Here is a 21,775-nt window from a genome sequence, read left to right on the forward strand (position 1 = left end):
GGGTAGCCAAGATCAGCACTCTCTGAAGAGCCAAGAAAAGCAGAACAGCGACAAAGTAGAAGATACATTCTCCTTGAGGACTGTCAGGCACAGTGGTGACGGGTGCAGCTGTTGAAGCAGACCACCCAGGCCTGAGTGCTGGCTTTGTCTGTTACTAGCCGACCTTGGGCAAGCTGCTTTGCTTCTCCACACCTATCTGTAGAACAGGTGCCCTAAGGGAGCCCACCTCCTGGGGCTTTGGAGCAGTAGAAGAACTCCTGCACCTTGTGCTCAGAACCCAGCCTAAGCCCTAGGTACGTGGTGCACAAGTGTTATTCCTCATTACCAGTCACCTGCTCCTGTCTTTGGCTTCCAGCTGCTGCCTCCTCTGCCTTATCTTTCAAAATTGTAACATAAAATGACTCTATCAAGTTACAAGACCCCCTTAGGCTTTCTGATAAATTTTTAAAAATATTTTTCTACCTCCTTTTTTAGTTCCTATCAAAATAGTTTCTGAGAAACATTAAAAAGAACTCAGAAAAAAATTGACACAGGAGCTAAGGGAGCAAAGAATCTCCAGAAAATATTAAATTAAAAATTGTGGCCAGTGCTGTGGAGAAAGAGGGGAAGAAGTCTGGGTAGGGAGGCAGGGGTTGATTTTTTGCAACCTGATACAGAAGGTCTGGAGTTTGGAAGGATGCCCAGCTCAGAGACAAGGGTTTGGGAGCCATTGACATCTATGAGATTTTGAAAACCACCACCGTGAAATGTCCCATATTTTTGCTTGACTTAAAGTGCATTCATCTAGAAGAGAATGTAGATTTTTAAAAGGTTAAAAGGTTCAGAGGAACTCTGAACACCTATGCTCTGGGCAGAGAAGGAAGATCAGGCAAAGGATGGAGAGAAGGCAGCTGGCTGAGAGGAACGAGGCCTTCAGGAGAGGGAAGAGAGCGCCTTAATGGGCAATGTGTGGGGATGGTGTCCAGGCCCAAGAACTGAGGGCTGCAGATGACCTAGGGGCCATGGGGCACATGAGTTGGAGAGCCTTGGTCAGAGAGGAGAGGGGCAGACAGTGCAGATAATAAATGCTTTCCAGAAGTTCGGCCGTGCAGGAAAGTGCTGATACAAAGTGGTAGCTGGATGGGCACCTGGGGTTATAGAATTTTTATTTGTTCAAGAGTATGCACATCTCAGGTGAAGTCTCAGTGGAGAGACTTAAAGTGTTTTCCCTGTAGTACATGAGCATCTTTCCTTGAATATCCTGGTTCCAGTTTAGAGGACAAGAACCATGGTCATGTTGCTGCTATGAAAAATAAAATAGAAAACTAAAGAGGTGCTGCCCAGGTTGTTAACTGGACCAACAAAGGGCTCAGCCGGTGCTTGGGTGGGGAGCTCTGGGGGCTCTGATCAGCAGATGGCAGGGTCCTAAGGAAATGGGCCCACTAACAGAGACATCCAGGGACAGATCAGAATTTGTTTTACCATAGAATGAAAAGTTAGCAAAGGACTGAAATCCCCCTCTCTGTGGGTTATAAATGCTAACCCTCAGAGGTTTTCATCGGGGCTGCAGAACTATAGCAAAGAGTTTGTGATCAGTAAGTCCACCAGGTTTTGCCTAACATAGGTCTGTTCGTTTTTAAATAACAATGAGTAATATAACTTCATATAATTATTGGTTTAAGAACAACTTGATGTCACTTTTTTCTTACCCAATTTGTGCAAACCAAAAATTGTTCTCACGTTAGGGCTGTCATGTTTTTCTTTTAACATAAAACATTAATTTTCATTTTTTAGGCTGGGGATGTCACTCAGAGAGCATTTGCCTAACATGTGTGAGGCCCTGAGGAATTCCATCCCTAGCACTGTAAAAACAGACGAAAAATTTTCATTTTTAAACGTACCCTTTATGCTCTCCAATTATAGTATACAAACCGAATTAATTTCTGCTTTGCTGGAAGAATTTCTAGCTCATGGCTAGATCTCAAAAAGCAAAAGATACACTGGAACTCCTTGATTATTTCCTATTTTAAGAATTTGTTCTGTGGAAATACTCACACGCAAATACTCAGAGGAATTTTCATTATAGTGCAATTTAAATAATAAGAAATGGGAATAATGCCTGTCAATTTGAGATTGCATAAACCATGTTAATCCACATCTGCCCACCTCTGAATGATAGAGACTTAGACATATCCTAAGAGGTAAAGTTCTAAGATTCATCGTACATAAAAAGCAAGCTGTAGAATGTCACATGCAATATTGCTTTAAAACTAAAATACATATACATAACAACATCAGTACAAAGAATTGGCAAAAAAAACCTGCTAACCAGGATTTCCCCCAGGAAAAGGGACTTTAGATGATGTTAGCATTTTATATTTTATCTGCATTTTATATGTAGAATATAAAATATAAATGATCAGGGTTTTACTTTTTGTATTTTTAAACTATGAATAATTTGAATAGAAAAGTGCAGACAATAAATAATATAACATCTATTGACATGTTGTCTCCTTGACTCAAGATTTTTTTAGATGAAATGCTATAGCTACATTTGAAGACCCCATTCATTCCATTTCCATCCTTCCCTCCCTGGAGGAGGAAACCGGCATATATCTTTTCTGGATGTACTATACCCTTGGGTGCCTACAACAAATGGGAACTGGGCCAAGTGTTCTTTATGCTTGGCGAGTCACAGCATACTGTGAGCATCCTTGGACACCTGATTTTTTTTATTCATCATTGTTTTCCATTTTATCCACATCAGTATGTGCATATCTAATTCAGTTATCTTAACTGTAGTATAGACATGTACTGTAGACTAATGTGTGTTCCTACAGGATCGGTTTATTTCCAGTTTCTTACTTTATAAGTGACACTCTGCACATCTTTGCAGATGTCACACATGCATATGTGACTCCTTAGATGCACATATCTGAATCAAATTTGCTGGGTCCCCACTGAGGGACAACTATAATAGTTTTTACTAATCTATGGCTGTGCTATTGTAGGAATTTTTGCCTTTATCTACAGAGAATGAGAGTTACCATTTCCCCACATCTTCCTTCATATTATTGGACTTCAAATTTTGTGTTAATACAATGGATGCATCTCATTATTTCATTTGGCAAAATTTCATATGTATTCAGTGCATTCAGGAAAGCTATCCAAAAAAATAGACAAGTACATATTTAACAGAAAAAAAGCAATAGTTGCAATTATAAATTTTACTTACCGAATTTCATACTTATATTCTTTGATGGTTTTTTGGTTTGTATCAAGAGACTGCTGAGGTGTTTCTGGACTAAGGCTGGCCTGAACAGCATTTCTTAGAGCTTGGAGCTTAAAAAGATATGGATACAAGCTTTGTATTAGAAACTCTATCCCTATTGCACACAGTGTGACTGGACCCACCCAGCTCTCTTGGACAAAGTGGTGTGAACATTGGTGAAAGGATGTTCAAGTACCCAGCTGTCTCCAGACTTTCACCAAAATGAACTTTGATGGAGAACTATTCCATCTGTTCTTAAAAATCTGCAATAATAAGACTATCTTGTCTATCCTGGTCTGTGGCTCCAATAATTAAGCTACTCATGAGAAATATGACTTTTATGTGAGTGTCCCAGAAACCAGTTTATTTTCAAAGCTGACAGTGGGTCTTGGACTCACAGTGGGGTTCTTGTGATATGAAGAAATCATAACATTATAGATCTATAACAGGAAGTATTATAGATTACTCTTATTTGGGCAGTAAGATTTAAAATCAGGGCATGAAATTGAAAGTGCCTGTAGTCCAATTACCCATAAAAATCTCATGTGATAGTGTTACATTGGAGATAAATCCAATAGTGGATTGAGCATCCGTTGGAGCAGCTGGCTTGTTTAGATGCAACACCATGTCAACTATATGTAAATATGGGACTGTCTCTAAAGACAGATTGAGGCACCATTGGTCTCAGGAACTGAGATCATTTTGGCAAGTAATAGCCAAATGCCTTCCATCTGATGTCATTTCTTGCCATACCACTTTAAGGTGTGTGTGTGCCACTGAGTCTGCATTTACTAATCTACACCATCGATACCTATCCTTTGCCTCTGGACAGAACAATGTGTCACATGCCCCAGACAGAGTAAGTTTTTTTGTTTTGTTTTAATTGTTTGAGCCCATCAGAAGAATTTGCCCCAAGAACAATAAGCATGGAGAGCAAATGTACCTTATCTGTAAGAAATTTTGCCTTGTTTCTCTGCTGTCTTGCAAGGTACTGGTCATATAACTGGGCCAGCTTGGCTGCCAAAACGTGCTCTCGGCTAAAACAGGGGTGATGAGTAAAGAGTAGCCCTGAGATGTCAATGTCCAGTTGGAAATTTCCAGGAGGGTCTCCAGATCCGACCATGTGCTTATTGCTGTGGACATATTTCACTGCCTGCCAAAGAAAACAGGGAGTGGGTGGGACACGGTTAAAGCTCTTACTGAGTAATGATGGTCTCATCCTCCAGGGAAAGCGGTCAGGTGCAAAGCACCTCCTGCCCCCTCAAGTCAAGTGGGACGTGCTTGTCACCTATTTAGGGTCCTGCTCTTCTCAGAATACTTGAAAAAGGAAAACAAGAGACTAGGACCCAGAAAAGAAACGACTTCCTTCTTGCTTTCCTATGTCTTTCAGACTTCTTATTCTCCAGTCAACTCTAATCCCATTTCTTGAAATCTGGGGTTTTGTAGCTGGTGCCCTTGAAATTCTTTAAATGTGAGAAGAATAGATTCTAGTCCAAACTGGTCATTATTTGGATCATAGATATACACCCTCATGACTAAAATTTTAAAACATATGGAGAAGTCTTGATTTTGTACACAGCAGCAAGAGACTCCTATTTTCTTAGGGCACTTCATGCTGACACCCAGTTTTCCTGGGGAGGGATGAGTCAGCATTTAAAATAACAGGGGAAAAGGGGTGGGGAACCCCTAAGCCAGGGGTGTAAAAAAAAAAAAAAAAAACAGAAATGGCAATTCCCGGTGAGAATTTCTTGGATTATTTGGTGTAGAGTGTAACAGATAAATCTTTGTTTTTCTTTCATAAAATCTTCAAAATACCCTACATCAATCATCCACTGGTGGTTGAGGTGGGGAGCTTAAAGGTGGAGGAGAGACCTCTTTGATGTTGTGTGTTCATTTTCTCTCCTGGTTATAGACACTGGCTGTAGTCAGGATGTGGTGGTTTGAGACAAATCACTCAATTCTTCCCTTTTGTAGACATGAGTTTTGGAAGCTGTTTATGTTGTCTGAAAAATGATAATAGAAGCTTAGGTGGATAAGTGCTTTATTTACAAGTCATATGGTTAAATAGAAGTTGTAAAATCTCTAATTGGAACTGAAACTTTAATCCTTCAGACTATAACAGGATCAGTCATCTCTTCATTTAATTATTCTGGAGGTATCATGTCTTGATGCTGGATTTGGGCCAAAAGTCTTGGATTCTAGCCCTGGATAGACTGCTCTGGGACCTCATGCAATGTGTTCCCTAGGCCTCTATATCTTCATCTACAGAAATGGGAAGCTGAGAAAAAGGACTCATGTAGTATACAGTGGGTCACTAGACCTCACGTAAAGCACTTCCCATATGTCATTTCATTTATTCAAGATCAATGGGTGCTTGCAAGTTGATTGGGGTTCATCTTCAAACAACAATCCATTTAGAGAGGAAGAAAGCCCTGGGAGTTGAACAGATGTGTAGAAAAGGTATGGGAACCCAGAAGAAGAGATTCTAGCATTTGAGTCCTATGACTATAAGATATCAGTATTACTGCCTATCAGTGGAACAGAAAAGGAGAGGTCCATGTGTGTGCATGTGTGCATGTGTGTGCATATTGTAGAAAAGTATGCCCATTTATTTTATACTGTGATCTGATTTTCAGTCAATACTAGTCATCAGAATAGTTGCCAATATTTGCATTTATAGTAAAGTAGATCCATATGAGTCTGTTTACAAGTAAACTCCTGGCTCTGTTTTGTTGCTGCCTATTTTGTGCTGGTCATCACAAGAAAAAAACATTTGAGTTTATTTCGTTTTATGCATTTGATTTCATATTTGTTTCTAAGTTAGTAGGCTATTAATATATCTTTAGGATTTATGATTTCTTACAGGATTCGCATACAGTGTGTCCTACATTTATATTAGTAAAATATTGTTTTCTGCTGTAAAATAACATTCACTCTGATGTTATTGATGAGAAATTTTATAACTTTCTAATTTAAAAAAGTATCTTTGTAAAAAACTGACGTGTTCACAAACATTGTAGGCCTGAAGGAGAATGGATTATCTCAGGACTAGACTGCTCAGAAGACGCCAACTCTCTTCCTGTTGGAGAGCAAGACCTAGTTCCTTGTCTTTTTGTGGCATTTGTCCTCCTTTGTTAGACATGGAGAACTATCATGAAATCATAGCGACACTTTCTCCCAAGCAAGTCCACTTGGTGTACAGGAGAAGTCACCCCTCCTGGGTCATCTCCCACTCATCTTTCATATCTTAGGTGAGCCCCTTGTGGCCTTTCAGAGGCGAGCTCTGGTCATCAGTGTCCTTACATTTGAGATGACATCAATGAGGCCCCATTCTTCTCTCTCTCATTCAGGTAAAAGTACTCAATTATAACCTGTGTCAGAAGTTTCTAACCCACCTGAGGCCACTACATGTCTGATGACCATGCAGATGACCTGGAATAATTAAAGAATCACTACTTCAGGAAGACATGGATGACTACATGTCAGTTCGCAGATGTAATGGAAAATTCTTTGTAGGTTGCTCTGTACCTGCTGGTTCTAGCCTAGCCTTTCCTCCTTCCCTGGAGTTCCAGAGTCATGAGATCATAGGATTTGGCTCTCAGGTTCCTTCTTGTACTCTTCTTGATGTGAATAAGCAACATTGGTAGACGGCTTCTATTTAATTGGAATGCCACCTGCACCACCTTGAATCTCCTCCCTCAAGTCTGCAGTAGTCATGTTCCAATCGTTACTGATGCTCTTGGCCTTAAGCTCAGCTCAACTGAATATAAAAGGCTTCTAGGACTCCCAGTAGCCATGGAGCTCAGCTGCTCAAAACACCCCAACACTATTCCTATTAGGGAGAAAGGCTCCTAGTTCTTTTTGTGTTGTTATTGTCTGTTCTCTCCTCTCACATATCCTGAAAACAGTAACTAGCTCTCCCAAGAACAGGTAGTATATATAGAGTAGATTTCATTGTGAACTTGACTTCATTCTTCAGTCTTCAATTGGAAACTGAAAACCAAAACTATAAGAGGTAATATGTATGGATTATCTATTGATATTCTCAGAATGTTCCAAGATGTATATCATTAGATAAAAAGATTTAAAGTTACATAGAAAAATAGTAATCAAGGCTGGTATTAAAATGTGTTTCTACATTTATCCTAGGAAAATAGTAGCAACGAAGCCCAAGTTCAGTCTGCATCCTGGAGCGGGTTCTGAAACTATTCTGAGTTTCCCTGGGGGAGCTTTCTCATTTCTTTCTTCTAGAGAAATGCCATGTTTCTTTGAACACGAGTTTAGTTGGGTACATGATTCACTTACAACTGTCCTTGGTATGGAAAATGAAATGTGGGAAAAATACAATTCTTTGATTCTTTTCCTTTGGAGCTGTTAAGCTAGGCCATCAAGGGTTAGGGAAGAGTAACCTGCTTGAACTAGGAGAGAATGAGGCCTATCAGCATTCAAGGAGAGAGAGAGAGAGAGAGAGAGAGAGAGAGAGAGAGAGAGAGAGAGAGAGAGAGAGAGAGGAGAGAGAGAGAGAGAGAGAGAGAGGGAGGGAGGGAGGGGGAGGGAGGAGAGAGAGGGAGGGGGGAGGGGGGGAGAGAGAGAGAGAGAGAGAGAGAGAGAGAAAGAAAGACACCTGTTGAGCTTAAGACCCTGTCCCAGCCTGAGGCCCTGGTTCCTAGAAACTCCTCCTTCAATTTTCTGGTTTATCCCCAGATACTTCCCAGTTTTTCTAGGCCATCGAGTTCCTTATTTGCCTAAGCTAGTTTGCACTGAGTTTCTGTCATTTGCAAACTAAAGAGCCCTAACACAGGGCTTGGGACACAGTGGGTGACCAATGCTTGGGTGAAAAGTTGGGGACAAGAGTGGAAGGGGAAAGTGAAGGAGGTTGGAATCCTGACAGATTCCTTCAATGGGTACAGTTCTGAAAAGGAGCGGCTCCGACAGGTTGGAGCACCTTTCCCATCTGATTCCATCTCTGCCGTCTCCCAACATGGCAGAGCCTCTCAAAGGCCAAGTTTGGAAGTCGGTACCTCTGTGATCCTGGAGTTTAGCACCACTGAGAGCACAGTAGATGTCCAGTTACAGATGGACAGAATGACAGCAAGGAAGAAGAAGGGAAAGAAGGAGGCTTTGAGGGCTTTTTTTCAACTACTTTAACCTATTTCACAGTTGTAATTATGAGTCTGCATTTTATATTATGCTTTACCTGCAATGTCCAATTTGGCTTTATTATTATTATTACTATTAGTATTATTATTAGTATTTTGGCACTGTAGATTGACCCCACAGGTACTTAAACCACTGAACCACAACCCCAGCCCTTTTCATATTTTTATTTAGCGACAGGGTCTCTCTGAGTTGCTTAGGGCCTGTAAAGTTGCTGAGGGTGGCTTTGAACTTGCAATCTTCCTGTCTCAGCCTCCTAAGCCACTGGGATTACAGGAGTGTGTCACCGTGCCAGGATCCATTTGGCATTTTTATTTTTGAATTAGTTGCTTCTTAGAATGTGATAATCACATCCTTTCTCATTTGAAATTTGCCTTTTTTTTTCTGTATGAATTTCTCTATCTTTAAGCGTCTATTCTCAATTTAGGAATAGCAGAGTATTTCACTTTTGAAAATGATGCTTTCTGTCATTAAAGGAAATGTTCATAATAGCAAGGATGAATGAACCCCACCCCCTCCAGGTACTGGGGATTGAACTCTTACTCTTGAGACAGGGTCTCATCATATGGCTGAGGCTGGACTTGAATTTGAGATTCCCCCTGCCTCAGCTTCCCAAGTAGCTGGAATTACAGGTGTGTGCCACCCACGTGCGGCCGTAACAACTGCCTTCTAAAGAAAACTCCTAATTTATCCTCTGGGAGGGCAAACAATCCATCATTCAGATTGGGGTCTAGTGCATCTAACCAAATAAGAAGTAGGCTTGCCTTTAATTGAGGGACAGTTTTTGTCAGTCCTGTTGGGTGGAGTTGGCATCAGACTTGAGAGCTCCGAGGCATAAGGCACCCGGGGACAAAGGAATCACTGACTCCTGATCTAGCATCGGACTTGGTTTTCTATCATTTGGATAACAGGACTAAGCCAAGTCCTAAAAAAAAAAAAAAAAAAAAAAAAAAAAAGCTACTATTGGGTAGAAGAGACAACTGAGTTAAGAGGAGTTGAAAACAAGGCATTTCTTCTTAGTTAAATCACTTTAAAGGTTTTTCACTTGCACTGAGCTATTTTTACATGCTGGGCACCCTACCAAGTTCACAAGGATTCACAAGGAGAATGGAATTCACACCTGCCCCCTGAGTCACTCTCAGGGGCAGAGGGGCTGGGAGAGAAAGATGGATGATGCATCCATGAAACAAATGGTCTCTACCTGTCCATCTTTGTCTCTGCTTCTACATCATGTCAAAAACTCCTAAGGTCTGTTTGGACATGAGACTGAAAATACAGGACATATGCATTTAAAAAACTTTTTTTAAAGGGGGAGCATATTGCATAGAACAATGGAAAAACAGCTTTTGGCATCAGACAGATCTGAATAAATGGAGGAAAGGGTTAAAATAAGTAAATAAATAAACTGCAAAACTATTAATTCTGAAAGAAAAATGTTGTGCTTTGAATACCTGGAAGGTTACATAATCATATAAAAAAGACTCGGATGGACAAGTCAATGATTAACTTAATGGGTAACCTGTTATGGAAAAATAAACAGGTAAACTGTCTCTTCCATTTAATTGAAACCCCTGGGCCTCTGTCCTGGACACCTTAAGACCTTCAGAAGGCCTCTTCCCCAGCTGCACCCCTCTAAGCAATGCCCTGGGAAGACCTCAGCCCTTGGACGTTTCCTTCCTCTAACTTCTTTTGCTCTGTGAGGCAGTGGGACAAGCCCCTTTCAGTGGAATGATTTTCTTTCTCTACTTCCCTATTCTTACCCAACAGATAGGAAAATCTACCCTCTCAAAAACATTGGGAGGGGTAGATAGTTGGAGAGCCTGCTTATGAGATCACTCTGTATTTGTCTTTCTGTGGCTAGCTTATTTCATTTAGCAAGATGTCTTCCAGGTTCATCCATGCTGTGGCAAATGGGAGGATTTTATTCTTTTTTTACTCCTGAATAGTATTCCACTGAACGTGCCCTCATTGTCATATGTTAAAGGCTTGATTCACCTTTAGTGATGTGATGCTTAGAGGGGGACAGAGGGATAGGAAGATGTTGGTCAGAGGATATATAATTACAGTTATATAGGAGAAATAAATTGGAAGAGATCTATTATACAGCATGGTAACTATAGTTAATGATGACTATTCTTGAAAAATGCAAAGAAAGTAGATGTTATACGTTACCATGAAAAATGATAACTATGAAGTAATGTATCCATTAATTGGCCATCACTAATAATTTTAAAACATTATGTTGTCTGTCAGTTAAAAAAAAAAAAAGCACTGGAAGTAAATACTGTCCTTTTCTATTCAGCCTCCCACTCCCCACTGGCTGCTTCCCAAAGGGAAAGGAGGAATGGATCTGAAAGATACTTGGCTGGAGCCCAAGATCCTGGTTCCAGGTTTTGGGCTGAGCAAGGTGAAGCTGCGGTCCCTGGCTGGCCTGTCTTAGCTGTCTCCAGGGGATCTCCATAATTTCTCTGGCACTCCACGTAGGAGCTCACTAGAGCAGTTGTATTGGCCCAGCTGTCTAGGTGGGGAACGTCGTTCATGGGAGGTGGACTAGGCAGCTGCCTGGTCTTGGGTCCAGGTGGTGTTCTGCCAGCTAGACTTACCTACCCATAGGGCAACTGATAACCCGATCCCTGACTCCAGTGCATTTCCAAATTAGTTTAGAACTTCTAAAGGGGACAGGTAAGATTAATTGGGCTCCCTCATGCCCTACTCTCCATGTTAATTATTCTCCTGTTTTCTAATTTTAACCCACGGTTTAGAGCTTCATGATATCAGTGTTTCATGCTGAAATGGATGGACGAATGAAAAGATGGACTGAAGGATGATCCATGCCTAAGTTCCTACTGTCTCGATCACTAATTATATCATGTATCTTTGTCATGTAACCAAATAGATGATGAATCCCTCATGGGCTGAGCTCGGGTTTGTGCTTGTTTTGCAAATCTGCTCCCAGGATCATATTTCTTTACAAAGTAGCCATTCATTAGTACTTGTCTCTGATAACAATGTTTTATAGAAACTTCTGATTTTTAAAAGAGGCACATCCATATATCATCTCAATCCTGACACTGACACGAGGAGGCAGAGAAAATCATGATTATTCCTACTCTTCAATTAAAGTGACAAGTCCAGGGAGGGACAGGGACCTGCCCAGAGCCACAGAGCAGTGAGACAGCATGCCACTGCCCAGATTCTCTGAAACTATCTTCTCTGCTCCTCACTGCACTTCACAGAAGGATCATTATACCCCCTCACACTGTTTTATCAGGGCTGAAATATTTCAAATTCAAATTAACGAGAGTTTCTGAAGGAGGAGGTCCCAGCAAAGCAAGAGCCATAGTTAACAAGGAGAGGGGACAAGCCCATTGATCACAGCCAACCCTTACTAAGCTCTGTTTTAAGTACTCAATGCTGCCATGTTTGGAAATGGTTCATCTGCCCCTCCAAAGATTCAGGTAGAGGAAATTTTAAGAGATGGGCCTGGTGGAAGACGGTTAGGTGGTATGGCACTGTCCTCAGAAGAGGTTAATACTAGCCTCCTGGAGTGAATTAATTCTCAAGAGGATGCATTGTTTCAAAGCAAGTTCAGCTGTTTTGGGCTTTCTCTCTGGCGCCTTCCACCATGATGCCTTCCACCATAAAGCCCTCACCAGAGCCAAGCAGATACTGATGTCTTGCCCCAAAACTGTGAGCTAAATAAACTTCTTTTCTTTATAAAGTTCTAACCTGCAAGTTTTTTATTATTAGCAATATGAAACAAACCAATAAATGTGTATTATCTCATTCAATCTGAACAGTAGTCCTAGGAGGTAGACATTATTTCTGTGTCTATTTCATAGATGAAGAAATTGAGGCACAGAGAGATTGAGGACCAAACTCATCCAAGAAGTAAAGACTCAAATTGGGCAGATTGCTACAGAGCCTAGTACAATACAATAAAAAGGATTTACAGGTGTAGCAAATCTCCAGTTAGATCATAAAAAGATAGCAAGTGGGAAATTATCCTGCAGTGTATGTGTGATAACTGAAGAGAAAAGAGAGGGTCAAAAGACAAAAAAAAAAAAAGAAAAAGAAAAAAAGAAATTAGGGTGGCTACTCTGAATACACAAATAGAGATGCTGAAGGAGTATTCCTCGATAGGAAACTCATTCCTTGTATATGAAGGGACTAGAAGGGGCGAGGTATTTACCTGCTGTTTGTTCTTCATGCTCCTTAGGAATTATTAAAAAAAAAATCAAAGTGGAAGTTAAAAATTCAGCACCCCAAGCTCTCCAATAAGCAAGGTCTTCTGTTTCATCTTGATGTGGACTGGACAGGGAGAGAGGGGGAGAGGGGGAGGTACCTTTCTATACAACGTCTCCAGCTCTGCCTTGGTGCTCTGCTCCCGAGTCGACAGCAGTGGCCTGGAGGGAAACGGCCTGATGGGGCTTGGCAGAGCTAGGATTCTGCCGTCGTCTCCGAACCACCTCCTTCCCTGCGATTGAGCAGACAGAGGGACCAAAATCGTTTCTCTTTGGACAGAAAATGGTTAACAAAATAAACATTTTTAGGGAAATTCTGTGTTGACATTCATATTTCAGGTATTTCATCCTATCCCAGTAGGACTTTAAGAGTTTGTTTCCACTGGAAATTGAGCCTTCACTACCACCCCCTAAAATTCTCTGACTACCCCCCATCCCCGAGAAAGTTTACGAAAAAGCTTAAATGAATACTTGAGAAAAAATTTATGTTCTGTTCATTAAATATTTAATGGGGAAACAACTATAGAAGACAAACTTGAAATTGAGAACAGTCTGCCTATGGACACTTTAAAAATTCTGTGAACAGGGAAAGGTTGCCAGTATCTGATTAGCAGAAAGCTCTGATTTGGCTGGAGGAGGCTGGGTTTTGAGTAGCTGAGAGGTTGTGTTGTTTGAGGTTCATGAAATATTCCCAAGATAAGTTACACACACACACACACACACACACCCCACAAAAATGAATCACCTTCTGTACACAAACCCAAAAGAAAAGGACAGTATTGGACACAGAGGTGTCCAGCACCCAGGATCCCAGGAGAGCAGGCCCACACTCACAGGCTCCTGCACCAGCAGTCTGTTCTCCATGATGTTCTGATTAGTGGGTGCCACTTCTGGTCTTGCCCCAATGTAAAGGCCTTCGTCTTCAAGGAATCTGGGCTGCACATTCTCAGGAAGCTTTTTATAGGTCGGCACTAGAGAGTCCACAAATAGATAAAGGTTAATGTCAGCCTGAACATTTCAAACCCACCCTGCTTGGTGAATTTAAACAATCACCAGAGATTTCATTCATGTTCTTGGGAACTGCAGATTTACCACATTAATTTCCAGAAGCATAACCAAGGAAAAGATGAATGTGTAGACAGCACATAAAAAATTCAGGACCTGACTCTGCAGTGTGGCCTACGGAGAAGAATCATCATGAAATATTCACATCAGAGGGCCTAGGGACATGTTTTAGCTCTAGTACCCTTCAACCCAGTGAATCCAGGCCAGCCATTTCTTCAAGCTGTTCCTTCTGTACAACAGATAATGGTTTTTACTTCACTGTGTTCTTGGCAGAATTACATAAAGTATGAGGGCATGCTCTGTAAACGTAGAAGCTTCTTTGAGGGCTGGGGTGTAGCTCAGTTGCTGTGCTTGCCTAGCACTTGCAAGGCCCTGGGTTTGATTCCCAGCACTGGGGGTGGGGGTGGGGGAGGTCTCATTGAGTCAATGTGACCGTTACCTCATGGATTCGTTCCTTCTTTCTTCATTCATAGAACAAATTCTCCCTGAGAGCCTCCTCATGCCCAGCACTCTCCAGGCTTTACACTGTAAGCCAGGCCCTGCCCTGTGACCCCACTTAGGTCCTCAGGGGAGCCATGTGCAGCACCAAGAAATTAAGGCGCACACAGGGTCATGCCAGAGAGTGATGTGAGATGCAGAAAATGCAGAGGTGACAGTGATTTAGGGAGGGGAGGGGTTCATTGGAGGTGACTGGAGATACAATGGCACCTGCAGGTTGAGAAGGAAGGAACTGGCGATGGGGCAGGAGAGCGAATCCATCGAGGGCAGAGTGTTTACAGCCATGCTCCACGCAGGGACCATCCCATCAATGGCACGCTGCGTGTGTGATGGCCATCCCACAGGGTCATAACAGGACTGAGGTCCCCACCATCAGGTGTCACTTGCCTACAGTTCTCAGGACAGTAACACGTGGTGGGGTACTAGCCTGGAAGCCTCAGGCTCCAACACAGAGCCTATCTGTGCAGCGGGGCAGCAGGTCTGCCTAAGAGCATCCTGTGATATGCGCACAGTCACAGACTTCCCCGGGCATGCGTTTCTCAGAATGTGTCCCTATTGTTCTGCAATGCATGACTGCACTTGAGACGGGGCATGCTGGGGAAGCAGAATCTTCCAGAACATTCTGGGGTAGTGAGCAGACCAGGGAGCAAGCAAGGGGAGCTTTTGGGTTACAGAGAGGGGTCTGGAGCTCTGTGCTGGGGAGGCACTCAAGCAGATCAATGATTCCAACAGACCACCGGGCCTGTTGTAGCAGAATGGACCGGAAGAGACTGAGAAAGTTGGGAGAGGGTGGCCTGTGCAGGTCAGGATGTCACTTCAGAATTCATGGTTACTGTGAACTTGTTATCTGTGTTGTCATTGTCTCACTCTGAGCCACAGCAATACCCAACGGTGCTAGGTGGCCACTTGGCCACTGCATTCCTGCATATCCACCAACTAACACCAGTGTGCCTAGAAAAACCCATCTCTCCTGCTTCACCTCCGTTCACAGGCCAGATACCAGCTTATCATGAATCTAGCTAGTGGTCTCCAAAATTTCCATCCAAACATTTTTAATTGCTCATCCAATATATGTTTGCTTATTTATTATTACACATGCACTGCTGTGCCTCCAAAATTAATCTAAGAAAGGATGAGGCCATAAATAAACATAAGCAGGGTCTTGGTGTTCTCTTCCTACACCCCTGGGGGGTGAGTAAACTCTCCTTTGGAAGTCACTGCTCTCAACAATAGTAAAGTGGCAGAGACAGGAGTTAGATTTTTGAAGACCTACTATGTGTGAGACACAATACTAGGCACTTCACTCATGTTATTCCTTCAATGCTCACAATCAAAATAAACGCCAAGGTCATTTTTAATGTGGTGGCTCTAATATAGGACTTATATGTTTGAATAAGTCCACACACGAGATGACAGAACATCTATTATAGGACTTAAATGTTCTGTCATCTCGTGTGTGGACTATTAGGGCTGGTCAACAGGAGGACCCGCAGGCACTCTTAGAGGAAAAGAACAAAAAGACCAGGCTACAAAGGAAGCCTGGAGTAATATGCAGGTTCACTGGATGTTGCCCACTGCAGAACCCTGCCACACCCCCAAGGGCGAGAAACCTCCCCCAGCCTGAATCTCAGGGCCTCACATATTTTTGGTCCCTAGAACTGGCCACTGATCTGATGAAGAGGCCCTCATAGCTCCCTGTTGTTTCTTTTGTATTCCCTGAATGACTATTTTTTAGTGGATTTTTCTCATGGTCTACATTTTTTTGTTTAAGATTTTTTTTCTTGACTGCTAAATCGGATTAGACCTTTCATATTTAACAAGACCATCCTTATATATCAGCCATATTTCACCTGAAGGAAAAAGAGGATATCCATGCTGAGCAGGAAAGTGGGAAGAGGAAGTACCTGTCAGTCTACTGGGTATGAAGAGGATTTCTTTTTCCTTCTGCAGCCAAACATGGACACTTTCATAATCTGCAGGTCTGACAGCCACAAAATCATTGGCCACGTGATCTAAGCCCAAAAGGAAGTCCTCGGCATCCTTACCATTCAGTAGCCCTTCCTCATCCTGCAAGATGTTAAAAATTAACAAGAAAAAAAATCAGACCAAGATTTTTAATTTACTTAAGGAAAATAATCATTGAAACTGAGCTTATCAAACTTAACAGGTCTTGCAACAAAATTACCTTTACCTTTTCTTGCGTTTCATGAAAGCACAGAATTGTTGACCTTTCATATTTAACAAGTAGGTTTTTGCTGATTCTTTTCCACTAATATATATAGGAGATGTCAAAATCAGAGAGTGCTGACTCAGAAGAGTCAAAAATCCCAACAAAGCTGACCTCCCTTTTGATGTTTATGTAAAGAACTTGGCCACATAAGTCATGTGGCATTTAACCTTCCAGCCAGCATGGACCTAGGGCTGGGGTCACAGGCTATGCTTGGATGGCTTGGCTCTGAAGCCCAACTTCGCCTCCTGCTGCCTGGGGGACTGGGGAACTTATTTAACCTTCTGATCCTCAGTTTTATCAGCCATAACATGGGGGATGTTAACAGAATTTACATCTCAGGACTTCATGAGGACAAGAGAAAATCAGGCATGTACAATTTCTAAGCCCAGGGACTGTATTAACTGAAGTATGCGAATTTTGTTTATTTTTCAAACTTTTTCTCCTTCTTCTCTTTCTTCACCTATATCCTTTCTATTTCTCCTCTTATTCTAAAAATGCAAACCTGGCATCCATGTTTAAGCAATACCCTTTAAACCTTGGGGACTTCCACACTGCCCTTCAGAACTTGCCACTGAGGAGTAGAGTGTGGTGGAGGTGACAGCATAGAAGTTCTGAGACTGGGTCCCCCAAGGCACTGTGGCTTCCTCTGAGTCTCTCTCTTGGATCACTTGTTCTGGGGGAAGCCATCTCTCAGGTCATGAGAACTCAAGCAATTTTATGGGGTGGTCCCCAAGGAGGGATGCACAAGGCCACCTTGCAGACAGATCCTCCAGTCCCAGCCACCTCCAAATGTCTGCAGCCTCGACTGTCTGGGCTGCGATCATGAGAGATTCCAAGCCAGAGTGACCTGAATATTGACTTGTTAAATGAATACTATAGAATAAAGTGAAATGTTCCTAAGCTTTCATAGACCTAGCCAGGAAAATACATTTCTGGGAAGCATGCTTTGAGGGAGAAGATTATAAGTGAAGCACAGAAATAAGCCAACTATGCAAATTTTGGCATGTTCGGCTGTTTTCCATTTTCAATTCTGAATGTGGCAAAATATATGTAATATAGAATTTACCATTTCAATGATTTTAAGTGCACAACTCAGCAGCATTGAGCACATTCACATTGTTGTCTTACCAACCCCACTACCCATCTCCAGAAATCTGAAACTGTACTCATTAAACAATAGCTCCCATTCCTTTCTTCCCCCAGACCAATGGAGACCACTATTTCAGCTTCTGTCTCTATGATTTTGATTACTTTAGTTATCTCATGGAAGTGAATCACACAATATTCATCACTCTCTGAATGTCTTCTTTCATTTAGCATAATGTCTTTAAGGGACATCTGTGTGGCAGCAGATGTCAGAATCTCTTTCCTTTTGGAGGCTGAATGGCTTTCTATTGCATTTCTGTGCCACGATTGGCTCATCCGTTTATCTGTCAGCGAGCACTCGGGCTGCTTCCTCTTTTTGGCTTTTATGAACACTGGTGTCCAAATCTCTATTCAAGTCCCCGTTTTCAAAATTTTGTGATATATCCTCAGAGTAGAACTCATGGATCATATGGTAAGAGTGTTTAAAATTTGAAGAGTCACATACTGCTTATAGTAGCTGTACCATTTTCCATGCCCCCAGCAGGCACAAGAGTCCAGTTTCTCCACATCCTCACCCAAACTCATTCCTGTATATTTTTAATAATAGCCATTCTGATGGACACGAAGTGGTATCTCACTGTGGTTCAGTTTGCATTTTCCTAATGCTTAGTGTTGTCAAACATCTTGTCACCTATCTATTGGTCATCTGTATATCTCCTATGGAGAAAGGTTTCGTTAAGACCTTTGCCCAATGAGATCCCAGTAATATATACAATTCTTATATGTATCAGTTAAAAACTAAATTTAAGACCTTGTCCATATATATATATATATATGTATATATATTTTAGTTGTAGATGGACACAATACCTTTATTTTATTTATTTATTTTCATGTGGTGCTGGGGATTGAACCCAGAGCCTCACACATTTGAGGAAAGCACTCTCCCACTGAGCCACAACCCCAGCTTGACCTTGTCCCTTTTTAAGTGGTATGTTTTCTTTTTGTCTCACAAATACCCATCACAATGATGGAATCTGGGTTGTAGCTTGGTTCTGGTATTGGACACACAGAGCTGTTCCCTGGTAAGGTTGTGGGGAGAGGAAGCATGGCTTCCTTTGCTTTTAACCAGCAGTTTGCATGTGAAACACATGCTAATCGCTGTGCAGAGTCTAGCAAGAGAAATCTGTAAACCATGTTATTTCATTTTTTTCCCTACATGAGAAAGAGGGAAAGAGTTAACGAAGGCCCTCACTGCTCAAATTGTGGGGTGCACCCAAGAGCTGCAAAGGCATGGGAAGCTAACTCCACTCACTAAGCAGCAGGCCTACAGCTTGACTGGGCCACAGGTGAGTTCTCCCACCTGGCCCAGGCAGGTGCCTGGCCACTTTCCTCCTCACTAGGCCGTCCCCGTCCTTGTCTGTCCCGGCAGTCTTTCCCCTCCTCGTGGCCATCATGTTCAATACCGTTTTGCTTCCTCCCTGGACAGGTGGCTCCTCTTCCTCCCCTGCCTCCTCCTCTTGACTAGTTCCATCTCTGGCTTTCATTTTTGTTTTTTCCTCTGATTCCTCTGGCTCAGGATCAAAGTTGAAAGTAAAGAAGTTATAGGCCTCTTCTGCAGAAGGGAAACCTGGGGGCGCCTGAGGAAAGCAGGGAGCAAGAGCAACTTCAGATGCTTTGTACCAAACGAGTTCCACACAGTTAGCTGACAGCCAGCTTGACGCTAATGCTCTCGGGCACATTTAGGCCTCCTCACTGTTGTCTCTGTGGAAAGTGCTAGATGACTGGTAATGAATTCTAACAAGTGCAACAGGCAATTGGAAGCCTTTTTAAGTAAGTAGCTCTAATTAGTTACTTTCTAAAGAGCCAGCAATTATTTATGTCCCGGTAAGCACATAAATATAGTATTTACAGCAGTAAAAGCTTTAGAAAAGATGATTAATGAACCAAAAATTGGATTCATTGTTCTACAGGCCAATGCTGAGATAATTTTGCTTAATTATGAGAAATATAGAATTTGTTAACTTAAAAAAAATGACCTTTTTTTTTTTTTTTTTTTGGTTTTGGCTCTTTTGTTAGTACTCTCTTCTCTTCCCCATAATGAAAGGTGGTGCAACTTCAGACTGAACAAATTGTCTTATCACTGATATTTTCTGCCTTCCATGCACCCCTCTTCCCCAAATGAGGCGGTTTTGAATCTCTCCAGCTAGATTCTAGGACTTCTGAAAGTAGGAATCTCTTATCCTTCTTTTTCTTGCATGCTCCATGGGGTAGGAATCAGGAATGCAGATGACCAACTCTTATTGAATATTTTTTAAAGCACAAATAAAGAAACAAGGGTGGTTTCAAGGGATTTCTTACCTGGGGTTTAGACTTGATTTTTTGCTCACGGAACTTGACTCTTGAATAACTTTGGGCATCATCTTTTTGTTGAATGCTTTGTACCTCTTTCCCAGGCTATATGAGTAGAAAAAAAATGATAGACGGATGAACCATTAAAGTCAAGAAGATAAGGACAAACTAAATTGAGGATAAATCTTCCAAAAACTTCTCTTATGACCACCGATACATTTCATCATTCCAAAGAAATGAAATGCTTATGAACTTCAAATATCCTTGAAGGTCAAGACTGAAAAAATACAAAATTTTATGCTCAATAAACCCTAAAATGAAAGGGGTTATTTCATCCTGTAGATCAGTAAATTATCCATGGCATAGAAGATCATTTCCAAACAGTTTATAAAGAAAAGTTTCAGTAATGTCTGATCGTAAATAAGTCCAATGTGGCCTCCTCAATCCCATTTTGGTGGGCTCCAAGGGCACCCATCAGAGGACTGAATCCCCCTGTACCTCCAGTAGCTGCTAATGTGCCTGTCACTCCCACTGAACTCCTCAAGGTCAGGCTATGATAGGTCCAGGTGTGGCTCCCTGTGTTCTGAGCCTATTGGACTCATGACAGGCAGGCATCTCCCATGAAGCTGGCTGGGCAAGAGGTAGAGTGTATTCAAGGATCACATCCTAGGTCACCTGGACAGTGGACCAAGATCACAGGTAGAGAAATTTTGGTAGTATCTAGTGGAGGCCAGGTTGTTCAGTATTATTTCCATTTGATGTTTATGTGTTCTCAGAGGTTTGCATTCAAAGAGATTAAGCAGTGGCTTATGTTGTTGAACTTGGATTACTGACCAAGGTATTCCAACTGGTTTTCCCTTTTCAGTCTGACTATAGCTTCTGATGATGGTGCAGACTTACATAGAGAGGGCAGATCATGTGCCAGGAAGCATCAGAAACTCTGTGAACACACATTACCTCACTGAATCCACAAGGCAATACCCAGAATGAGGTCCTGGTATTATCCTTATTTTACAGAAGTGAAAATGGATCCAGAGAGTAGAGAAGATACATGTCAAAGTAAGATGGTCCATTTCTCACCTCTGTGCCAAATTCAGTCTCCGATTCTCTCTCCTTGGGACTTCGTAAGCGCCTGGGTCGTGGGGTGGGAATTTCCTGCAGCAATGCACTTTCTGCTTTGGACTAAAAATTAAACAGAAAATTACTGCTACATGTCATGAGGAATGAAAACCTCAGTCACCATCTTACTAGAGAACAACCAGCAATAAGCTCTGCCTTCAAGAGATTAGAGCAGGGGAGACTGGTTGGGAGAATGACATCAATTGTCATGCATAATCTTCATCAGTGCCAATGAAAAATCCTACATTAACATTTATAATTTGAAAAATAAATGGAATGTATTGGGATCTGCATGGTCGGGAGCACCCGAAGCAGGCTGGACACACCCTGCAAAATGGCAATGGGCAGGGAGGAGAATATTCATGCAATTGCTCACCCTCGCAGCTTGCAGTTTCTCCCTCATGCGTTCCCTCATGGAGAACTCTGCAAAGCCCGTTCTGGAAGCTGATGGAATTGGAGGCAAGCCTTTGAAAATAAAGGAAAATTACTTTTAAGTCTTTTTTTTTGTCCCAAAGAGAAAATTAAATTTAAAAAGTGAGAGAATGCAATTTTATTTTGCCAGTTCAGACCTTCACATAAGCAAACATGAGAAAATGCTGACAACCCTTCTTTTGACACGGTAAGTGTACATCTTGGCTTCTTTGAGACTGACGACAAGAACCTGGGTCTGCCAGGGCCTGTCGCCTTGACTTAACTAAGAATAAAATGAATGACATGTGACTTTCCAACACTTGCCAACTCACTTACCATTTGCTGATTTGAGAACAGTGTACT

At 41.9% G+C, this 21,775-nt stretch overlaps 1 protein-coding gene across 1 annotated transcript in view; it reads right to left on the reverse strand.

Annotated features, from left to right (window-relative positions):
* Window positions 1-21,775, reverse strand: part of Cc2d2a (coiled-coil and C2 domain containing 2A) — a 97,334-nt gene that overhangs the window by 54,623 nt on the left and 20,936 nt on the right. Inside the window, exons 4-12 of the mRNA XM_026403359.2 lie at window positions 21,378-21,466; window positions 20,963-21,064; window positions 19,892-19,987; window positions 18,997-19,170; window positions 16,119-16,281; window positions 13,486-13,622; window positions 12,753-12,884; window positions 4,194-4,403; window positions 3,215-3,321 (exon numbers count right to left, since the gene is read on the reverse strand). Of these exons, the coding sequence (XP_026259144.2) occupies window positions 3,215-3,321; window positions 4,194-4,403; window positions 12,753-12,884; window positions 13,486-13,622; window positions 16,119-16,281; window positions 18,997-19,170; window positions 19,892-19,987; window positions 20,963-21,064; window positions 21,378-21,466 (1,210 nt within the window). The remainder of the gene's footprint in view (window positions 1-3,214; window positions 3,322-4,193; window positions 4,404-12,752; window positions 12,885-13,485; window positions 13,623-16,118; window positions 16,282-18,996; window positions 19,171-19,891; window positions 19,988-20,962; window positions 21,065-21,377; window positions 21,467-21,775) is intronic.

This window comes from Urocitellus parryii, chromosome 10 (genome assembly GCF_045843805.1).
Source record: "Urocitellus parryii isolate mUroPar1 chromosome 10, mUroPar1.hap1, whole genome shotgun sequence".
Classification (NCBI taxonomy): domain Eukaryota; kingdom Metazoa; phylum Chordata; class Mammalia; order Rodentia; family Sciuridae; genus Urocitellus; species Urocitellus parryii.